This window comes from Bombus flavifrons, chromosome 11 (assembly GCF_040668555.2).
Source record: "Bombus flavifrons isolate JBK064 chromosome 11, iyBomFlav1_principal, whole genome shotgun sequence".
Classification (NCBI taxonomy): domain Eukaryota; kingdom Metazoa; phylum Arthropoda; class Insecta; order Hymenoptera; family Apidae; genus Bombus; species Bombus flavifrons.
In genome coordinates this window covers 8,071,048-8,081,594 of record NC_138452.1, presented here as the reverse complement: position 1 = coordinate 8,081,594, position 10,547 = coordinate 8,071,048, and the positions used below count along the sequence as shown (strand labels likewise).

Below are 10,547 nucleotides of genomic sequence, written 5' to 3'. Positions count from 1 at the left end.
GTCACGTTTGTGTTTCTATAGTAAAGACGCTACTATCGTTTAGTAGCTAAAATTTCTGAAAACACGGGAAAGTAAAAAAATTCTCTCAAGATCTACACAATATACTCTTTATTGTATATAATTTCAATATTTCATTCTCCGTCTTACGCTTAACATTATTACAATAATTACTATAGAATATATTTATAATAATATACATGTACATATTTACTTCTTTCTTTTTGCTATTGATTCTCGACTTATATGTATAATTCTATGCTTATTGGCCTATGATTCAATCCATACTGCACTTTCTTGCGTCTTCTGCGTCCTTTTTAAAATCTAAAAGTGTATCACAGTTGTGTTGAGGGATAGATAGGGATCTTTTTTGCTTTTTTTTCTTGTTTTAAAGAAAAGGAGACCGTTCGGACAACCGAAATCGATACATAGTCCATTCAGTCAGATCTCCTCGGATCTGATGGACGCATTAACTCAAAATTCATTAGCCATAGTTCCGATAAACGGCTGCGATGAAATGTACCCTACATTCCTAATAGTCTGTAAAAGCGGTATTTATCTTATTTATAAAATGATCTACACACATCGTTCCGAAACATATGCCGTGTGTTATATGTGTCCTAAATGACAAATCATAAAAATATAATTCATGTGAAATTTTTGAAATAGAGAAAGAATCTCCATGTTTCCTTAATTGTTTTTCTTTTATCCTAAATCGTTTGCAGATAAAATCATTTGTAGCAATCCGTCCTACAGTAACATATATTCTTGTAATATTATTGCTTTTGTGCTAAAGTTACGTTGATAATTTTTTTTCTTTTTTAAGGGAATCTCGTAGCAAAAATCTTGTACATTTTTATGCTCTTTGCAGCATAGTACTTTTTCTAATACAATGTATAATGTGTATGTGTATGTATGCGCGCGCGTACACGTGATTCACAAACTTGAGTGTTAGACAAAATGTTTTTATTTAATAAAATTCCTGCTGCTACATTATTGCAGAAATAATTTTGGCTTTCCTTCGCTTATTTTTATCTATACGTGTATTAGAACTAACATGCGTTATGCTATTATACGAGACCCAGATATGCAAAGTTATCAAAGAAACTCCATTTCGTTCATTTATAAAAATATTCTGTAGATTCGAATAACAGAGGTTGATACACTTCTTTTAATTAGGCGAGCTGTACAAATTTCATTTCTTTGGGTGTCTCTCAAGGATAAATAGCTTCAACTGAGTTCATTCAATAGGATATTCAGGATATAAAGCCTTACATTTACTGATTATATATATTCACTTGGTAAAAAAACCTCTAAAAATATACTATATGCGATAAAACATTCTATATTCTCTCGAAAAATAAACTTTCAATAAAAATAGTGTCACACGTATTAAAAAGACAAATCGTAAAAAGGAATGTAACAGCATCTCATCACGTATGGGCCGTGTCGCAAGAAAATTTTCGTTGAATTTCTTTGTCTTGCATTAATGCATTTACCGTCTATGTTTCAAGTATCTGGCTAAGAAATCCCGGTAGATACATTAATACAGATAAATTGAATAAATCTTGTGCTCCTACGAAGTTTCCTGTGAAAATGTTACGTAAACAGCATGAACTTTACATTGTCAAACATACCGAACAAGCAAAACATCCGACTCGACTAATCCTTCTGAGTGGACTAAATCTCGATTTCCAAATGATGCGTTTTAATTTAGGTAAGAGGTAGGAAGATGTAACACTTAACTAGATCCAGGAGGAGCATTGAAATTAAACATGGTGGTTGGTGGACGTCCCGGCATCGGTTTTGGTGGTAGCCTTGGAGTTACCGACCCTAAAATAGATTGCAACAAATGGATTGATAAACAATTGAACAAAAGCATTTTAGATGTGACACAAGAATACACAATTATGATAAACTTTCTGATATTAATATTTTTACCATTAGGTTGTGTAGGTGGAAGTTTCGTAGGACTGGGCCCATTGAAAGACATGTGTCTTCTTGTATGAACAACACTCGAACATGTGTTCTCCAACGTGGAATTCCGCCTTGCGAGTAGCGCTGAACAGCTCGGATTCAACGTTGTAGGAAGGCGAGGCGGTAACGTCACCGGAGGCAAATCTCTTCGTGGTGGCAATGGTGGTGGAGATGTACCATCCCGTGGAGGAAGTATGGGCGCATTTGGAGCTTGTCTCGCCTGTGATAAATAATATAAATCACACGATATTATAAACTACGAAATTTGAAGAGAAAATAACTCAAATTTTTTTTGACAATTCACCTGTTGCGGCGACTCGCTTATGGAACTCTCCCGTTTCCTATGAGATCTTGGTGGCAAAGGGGGCGGAGGTTGACAGGGAGGTACATGGCTAGGAGACGGAGGAGGTGGTATCGCAGCACCAGGACTTCCACCCGACGATGGCATACCGGTCAAGGCTCCCATTACACCAATCGTACCAGAATTAAAGCCAAAGTGACTATTTTGCGGTTGATGATGTGGGATAGGCAAATGACCAGGTGATCCTAATTGCGGGCTGCTACCCGGAGAGCTGATCGAAAGTCCTGACATGCTAAGAGGACCTGGTGAACCTGGAGGTTGAGCTGTACCTGTATTAACAGTAAAGTACATCTACTACCTATCGAAGCATACTATGCAACAAAATAAGAACGATTCTTGTTTCTGTAGAATGAATAAGAATTGTAAAAAGCGACTGATAAGCACATGCTAACATTCAATATTTTGGACTACAAACCTCCTAGTAAAACAGGTGCAAAGACAGTGTGGTCCCCTATGTGAGAAACTGTAATATGTGAAGCATGCGGAGGGGTTTCTGGTAATTCTGGCGGCGGGGCCTCCGGTGGAGGATCGTGTAATCTTACACTGGAGGCTACAGCTTGCAATGGAGCTGGTAATTTGCCGCTCAAACTTCTAGCTTTAATGCCCGGCGATTTTAAATTTAAGTCCGGCCATTTACGAGACTACAAGAACAATAATAACTAGTATAAACAGTGTTATTATACGTGTGTTTTATAATTTCCATTCACTTACGACTCTAGGTGGTTGCCTACACCCTCTGGGTTCTACTTCTAGGCTTTTATTGTACAAATAATTGCTTATATCGGCCTCTTTCATATTAGGATCGAATGGTGATAAATTTTCAATGAAATGTCTTATTCTAGGTTCCACTGAAAGACAATAAGGTTGATTTTGGTACTGCTGAATTTCTCCGGTTATCTCCGCCACTTTCCGTCGTTTGCTAAAGTTTATAAGTTCTGGACTTCCTCGCAGATAATCCGGATTCCCTTCTTCAATGTGTAGGATGTTGGTCAGGTACATGCCTACGAAAAGAATATATATTAGTGAAAATTGATTTAATAATTTAAATCAATAATGTTTTATTCTCTATTATTTACCAAAAAATGGTACACAAGGTGGATTAATGGATCGCAATTTTTCTTGATACTTCCGGAAATGACCGTTGTTTAATTCTCTTGCTTCTTCTAGAGCCTTTTCCAGTCGTGCTGGTATTTGCTGTAAATACAGTAAAATATATACTCTGCTTGGTTCAAGTTAATCGATAACATTAAATAACAAAAGAACATACTTGAAATGTAAATTTTAACCTAAAAACGGACGCAGATCCCATTGCGCTAACAATTGCTAATACGCCATTAAAGTTATTAAGATCTTGAAGCACCATCATAATTTCAATTGTTCGTGATACAATTGCAACTCTCTCCTCTAAATTTTCAGCTTCTACTATGGTTTTTTCAAGCCACCGTGTAAACTACAGAGTAAAGAAGTGATTTAATTTGTTAAATTCAAAATATACAAAATAAAAACTAATATAGAACATAATGTAGGTAACTTACGTTTGTTGTGTGCTTTATCATTTTCAGTAAATTTGGTGATGTCTTTTCTTTATCTTTCTTAGTCCATACTGACCCAACTAATTCCGAAGGCTTTACAGTTCTGTACAATTCGAACTCTAGCAGAGTTAATTGCCTCGCTAATTCAATCGGATGTAACTGTAATTATTGGAAAATAATTTACTTGTCTACATAATACAAATAACATATTAGTTACGATTATAATGTTATCGTATTATCAGTTTTACATTGTTAATGTATTACCGTTAATATTCCCCATTCTTCTTCAGGAACTTTTAGGTGCCACTCAATAGGTGGTGGAGATCGTTCGAAGCTAAATGTAATAGGTCGTTGTTCTGAAGGTTCGCATTTCCTTTGCACAATTTTTATTACTGAATCCACCCATTTTCTCATTGATTTTCCGCTTACTGTGTCTAAAAACAACTGCAATCTTTCCAAAAGATTTCTATCGCGTTCAAAATCATAAAAATGATGATCAACCTAGTGTGAGAAACATTCAAGAAGATATTATGATCACTTAAAAAATGTAATACAATAATTTAGAGTAAATATATTTAAATTTTACTAACCCAATGTCTTAAAACATTTAAAACTCTAAATTGAACAGGTTGACAAAATTCTTTTCTATATCTTTTCCAATCTTCCCTAGCAGTTGTTTTACAACCAGAAGATTTTTCTTCCTCACCGTAAACTAAAGAAGGATCTGGTATGTCGAATCTTTCGATTAACAATATCAACAGTTCTTGAGGTGAGCAAAAACTCCTACAAAAAATGAACACAATTTATTTGTTAAAGAATTCATTTTTATACATACACAAATCCCAAAGGTATGAATCCACATACCTATAAGTAGTAAGGAATGTTCGTACAAAAGCTGGATCAGCATATATATGATAAGTTAATCTTTCTACCAATTTAACCAAAGTTGCACCCTTAATTAATGGAACACCTCCATTTTCTCTCGCTTCCAAAACAATATTTTCTGGGCTATCTTGTTCGGCAAATTTATATAAATGTGGTGGAGGTAACCTTAAGGGATGTTTTCTTTCCTCATCCAAAAGGATACTGTCCAAAGTTCTTTCTAACATACTCTTTGTATTCAACATTACAAGATCCGCCATCCAACTATTTTTATCTTCGACGGATTTGGCAACAAGAATAACATTAGGGTGGTCCCTTGGTGCAATTTCAAAGGCATTTTTTAATTCTACAAAAATAATTACATGTAATCTAGTTATAGAATACAAATATTTAATACTATTAAATATTAATTTTTAATTTTTAATACTATTAAATACTTAATTTTTAAGATTATTACTTTTTAAAATTTACCTTCAGTATCCTCTTTGTCGATAATATCAACTTTTCTAATAAAAAATCTTTCTTTTAAACGCAGTTCGCCTTGATGAGGTGGATGACCCACCACACCAACCGCTGCAACTGTAACGCTAACTCTTTTGCCACCACTTGGTTTACAAAGAACTAATAAACCATCGAAAAGAAGAGCCCTTCGTTCTGTTAGCCTCCTTCCATTACTTACTTTCCACAACATATCCTCTATACATAAAAAAATAGCGAAAATATACTTTCATACAACTTATGTAAAAAGTAATAAAATAATAACGTATATTTTTCTCATACCACGTATAAATTCATTACAACATTGTCCGATGTCTCTCTGATCCCAACCATCAACAGTTTTTTGTAATTCACTAGTTTTCTCTAGTGCAGCTTGTCTCCTTGCTCTACTCTGCATTCGCAGACCTGTATCTTTTTTTGGAAGACTCGCCATAGATTGCAATAATTCCATCTGCAGTGGATTTAAAAGACCTTGTACTTGTTCCAATGTTTCACCATCTTCTATATTTGGTGTACGCTTTTGTAATACCTAAATGAAATATTATTAAAATATTATTCAATTGTTAGAATAATGTGTACAATAATATGTAAATATAAAATGATTTAAAATGTACCTTTATGTAATGGAAGTACAAAAAACAATGCCATATTGGTTGTAATAAAAGTTTTGGCAAATAATATTTGACAGCTTCTTTGAAACCATGACCTGCTGCTCTTAACGCAGCATTAGCTTCAGGCCTTGATAATAAATTTGTTAAAACTTCTCGACTAGCTAGACTATTAATGTCTTTTGCATACCTAATATGAACATTTTCACTTATGATTCAAAAGAAATATATATAATTATACTTATTAAAACCAGTAATTTCTTTTTGCATACTTTATATAAACATCAAATTCTGCTGCTTCTGCCAGTTCTTCAAAACATGACCCAACAGTAGGTGTTTGTTTTTCTTCAGTAATTTCCATTATATCTTCTAAACTACCAAGTAACGTTACAGTAACTTCGTAAATGTCCATAATGTTACTGAAAAGGGTTTCAATCTCAGTTCTATCTTGTGCTAATTTTGCGATTTCTTCCCGAAAAACCTATTTAAAGAGTGAGATAATTTCATTTTTCCTAGATTAACAATTACGTTTCACCGACTCATAAGATATTTCACCTTAATGATCATATGAAGATCACGTAAATAATGACGTTCGTCGTGTATGAGATCTCGAACAGATTCTTCATAAGTCTGAGAAACCACTGCACCTAAACCACTTTGTGGACCCTCTGCATAATCATCTTGATAAAATAAGTCCATTAATACCTATTAATAGATCACTAAATTACTCAACATTCATCTCGCGATTATTGATACATTTAGTATACAAACGTAGCACAAATATCATGCTTTTTAAAAATGTTACCATATCTGCACACATTGCAACCCTTATATCTTCACAAGATATCTCTACATGACGTATATTCTTGACATAGTTTCCAGCTAGCTGAAAAGAAAATAGTCTTAAACATTTTCAGGAATTAGTGTTAACGAATAACATATAAAAGAGTTATACAAAACAGAATATTGATAAAAATAAATGATAATAGCTTTTACCAACCTTCAAAATATCTGCTGAAATATATTCCAAGACTCCTACTACAAAAAGACTAACTTGTAAATCAATTTTTTGTTGTAATACTTCCTGTCAATGTAAAAATACAAGATTATAATATCTGCGAATAAAGATATAAGAATAAGACATAAAATAAATTTAATTTCCTAATTACTTTTTGTAATAGTTGATGAATTTTGTCAACTGGAAGAACTAGTGGTGATTTCTTTTTTCCTTTTTCCAAGGCATCTCTTGCATCTCTAAGTGCCCATCTATCAATGGGAGTAGGAAAAGTACGCCTTACTCTTTCTTCCACATCTTGAGGTGTGTGTGGTGGAGGATGACCACAAAGCATTCCCAACAGCCTTAAGATTAAGCTCTCAACGTAGTCTAAGGCATCTTGTCGTGCTTCAAGACTAGGATGTACTTGCTCTAGTACCTATTTTACAAAAAAAACCTCCATTAAACCGAGAAGACTATTATTTAGGAAAAAAAAATGTTTTAGGGAAAAAATGAATGAATGAAATATATGGGATACAAAATGGTGTATGATACATTGACAAGGACAGAGGATATTGTTTACAAACAAAACATCTATTTGATAGTTGATATGAGCTACATTTCTATTTAAGTAAAAGATATAATATTCTTACAAGTATACTGTTTAAGAAGCATAATTGATAATTAGTGATCTAAGAAAAGAATTTTTTATAAAAAAAATATTTCATTAGTTATATTCTTGTTATATTACATATCAAACTTATATTTTTGTTATACAATATGTAAATATCTATCCTACTTTATCCATTGTGAAAGAAGCTCCTGCTAAAATTCCACAAACTTTAATATATTTATTGTATGGAACAAGACGAGTAAGAAAATTAAATTTCTCATTCACATAGGTTTATTCTTATAAACAGCGAGGATAAACAACATAACATTCTGTCATTATTCTATGAATCGTTCAATATACGAAGAAGGTATCCTTTATTCAGATGCAAACATAGTTTTCAAGAAAGCTACCGATCATTGTATGATAATACATGATTGTTAATTTCCATGATATTTATTTCACGTCGATTATAACGTATATATTATGAGATATTATTGTTATTTTTGTTATGTTGTTAGAGGGCAACAAACCCAGTTGGAATTGGAAAGGGCATAAAACAGTGGCATATTAGTGACAATGACAATAGAATCGACGAATGTCGATCGGGCTGACATCAATAACATGGGATGACATCAAAATCTCGCGAAAAGCGAGACCAATTCACAAGGGATCATTATAAATTCTATAATAAGTAATTCGAAAAGTATACCTTGCGTAGGGAGTTGACAAACACCCCCTTCCACTTAGCGGCGTTCTCCTCTTTCTGAAAGTCGTAGCCTGACGGCTCGCCCACCACTGACGCCGGCGACGAAAACATCTCTACGTACTGGTACAGGCTATCACGCACCCGACAGAATAACGCGCACTAAAGTCGGTACGGCCAGAATTGATATGTGATTTTTACCACCTCTCAAACTCGGTGGTTTTTCCTAGCGGTGGAAATTAGTTCACGCCTTTTTTCAAAACAGAAACACATTTACAGACTTCCTTCATAATTCTATCATACGATTTTTCTCATATTTCCGTCGTACAATCGTGTAAAATGATAGAAAGTAGAAAGAAATTTTCGTTATTGGTTGGGAGTGTCACATCTACAAAATCGTATATACGGTGGCTCATGAAAGTATTCAGACACTCGTAGAAGCATTTTACGAATATATTACGCGTATTGTGCTTCCACATTTTGGCAATTTCATTAGCACTATCACGTAGACACGATTATCGTGACTATCTTGGTCGAGTTTGTAATTGCTTATATGTATGTCTAAATTACAAGGTATAGTAGTTCATGAAAGTATCCGAACATTTATACAAATCTTTTATGAATATAATATATGTGTTATATTTGCACATTTTGAAATTTCATCAGCACTGTGTCGTGACACGACTATCGTGAATATCGATCAAATTTGAAGCGGAACTGAAAACGTACATGAAAAACTACATAATACATACTGTAGGTATATATTTCGTTGGGATCACAAAAGTATTGAATCAGTCCATTATATTAATAAATCACAATATTCAATAGGACCATCTTTAATATTTATTAGATGTTTAAAATGGCTGTTCACACTGTATACTAATTTGTTACTAAATATACGTTTGCAGTCAATGTTTTGTAACTTGTATACATATTTTCAGATTGGCTTGAAATTTCACTAATATAATCATGACAGTCATGTCTCATAACAATACCAATAAAATTTCAAAAAAATATGTTCTACATAAAACACATAGTATGTAGACAAAAGTTTTCTACGGCAAGTGTTGAAATGCTTTGGCGAGCCACTGTGTGTATCATGTAAGCATCGCGAGAACGGGAGGAAGAAAGCGAAAACGGGACACACATCGGGAGCAAAGTGATCGAGAGCAAATCCCCACCACTCACATATATCAACTCTGGCCGTGTTGACTATATACCTAGAGAATACGCTCCGGAGAGTTGCCGAATTTTCCAAACAGCATTTCGTATCGGAAATCAGAACACAGAAAAAGTTGACAGAGACGTCTGTCTGTCCGCCAGTCCGTTTCTCAGGGCGCAGACATCTCTGTTGGATAAATGCGACAGCTAAGCCACTCGGTGATATCCCCCTGGGATCACGATGCTTCTTTCACTTATCATAGGAAGCATCTTCCAAGCTAACTCAAGAGTTCCCGAGTTAGACCGTTTCTGCATTTTATACACCGTTTTTAACGCAAATTTTTGTCACAACCTAGCGCGAGCACCACTACTATCAAAGGATACCATTGCGCGACTCGCATCGATCGATAACTGCGATTGTTACGTCCACTTCGAGAGTCCCGAGTTCGATATATCAAGCTTTGTTAGAGTATCGATCCTCTTTTCGAGATATTTTTGAAATTCGTAATGGCGATTCATGTGTGAAAGCTCTGCTATTATGTCATGTAATAGATAATAAATTTGTTTCTCGGTGTTATACTTTAAGAAATATTATAAGAATATTGCTTGTGTTACTTGCAACGATAAAATGGATGATGTAGAATAAATATAAGAGATGAATCTCGCTTATAATTGCATCATTTAATAACGGTGATGGACGTTACGAGTATTCGATAAAAGAAAAATAGAATATATGAACGAACGATATAATGTAACCTTGCAATCGTTTGTTTTCGTAACCATATAGAAATCCATTCATGTCCCATGTTCTGCAATACCGATAGTCCAAAAAATTAGAGACAGCGATGGTAAGTAAAATCAGAATATATATGTACTAACGTTGACTAAGATGAGATATAGAATAAAACTGGTATTCAACGATACTATCTTGCGTTTCTTGTGTCCCCAGTGTTTCGCGTTTTATGTTTTGGGAGTCACTTGACCTTTTTACCATTTTATTATCGTTTCTGACGTTACCGATTCAATGTTAGTCCCTCCGTTGATACTATGCTCCAGATACTTAAAGTAATGGCCGCTAGATGGTAGCAAGGTAATGATTAATGTACATTCTTTTGAAATTCGAGATTTATAATGTTATTGTTATATTTATATATCTGATGTTATATTTCTACCATAGATAAAAAAACATGTATATATAATGTCGATCAAATGTCAATTATA

The 10,547-nt window shown here is 34.1% G+C and overlaps 1 protein-coding gene across 8 annotated transcripts; it reads right to left on the bottom strand.

The window, feature by feature from the left end:
* Positions 1-93: 93 nt before the first annotated feature.
* Sos (Son of sevenless) lies at positions 94-9,732 on the bottom strand. 8 transcript variants are annotated; one of them, XM_069124031.1, is made up of 22 exons: positions 9,386-9,732; positions 8,172-8,553; positions 7,025-7,288; positions 6,856-6,939; positions 6,661-6,741; positions 6,411-6,560; positions 6,128-6,336; positions 5,862-6,045; positions 5,530-5,776; positions 5,221-5,445; positions 4,732-5,095; positions 4,458-4,650; positions 4,132-4,368; positions 3,871-4,026; positions 3,603-3,785; positions 3,412-3,529; positions 3,047-3,336; positions 2,751-2,976; positions 2,279-2,604; positions 1,939-2,194; positions 1,744-1,830; positions 94-321 (listed from the first exon to the last, which is right to left on the bottom strand). In XM_069124031.1, the coding sequence occupies exons 2-22, from the start codon at positions 8,277-8,279 to the stop codon at positions 275-277; spliced, it is 4,035 nt and encodes a 1,344-aa protein (XP_068980132.1). In that variant the 5' UTR covers positions 8,280-8,553; positions 9,386-9,732; the 3' UTR covers positions 94-274. The 8 variants fall into 8 exon arrangements, with proteins under 8 accessions (XP_068980132.1, XP_068980133.1, XP_068980134.1 ...); XM_069124032.1 differs by having other exon boundaries at positions 8,172-8,415; XM_069124033.1 differs by having other exon boundaries at positions 8,172-8,327.
* Positions 9,733-10,547: the final 815 nt, after the last annotated feature.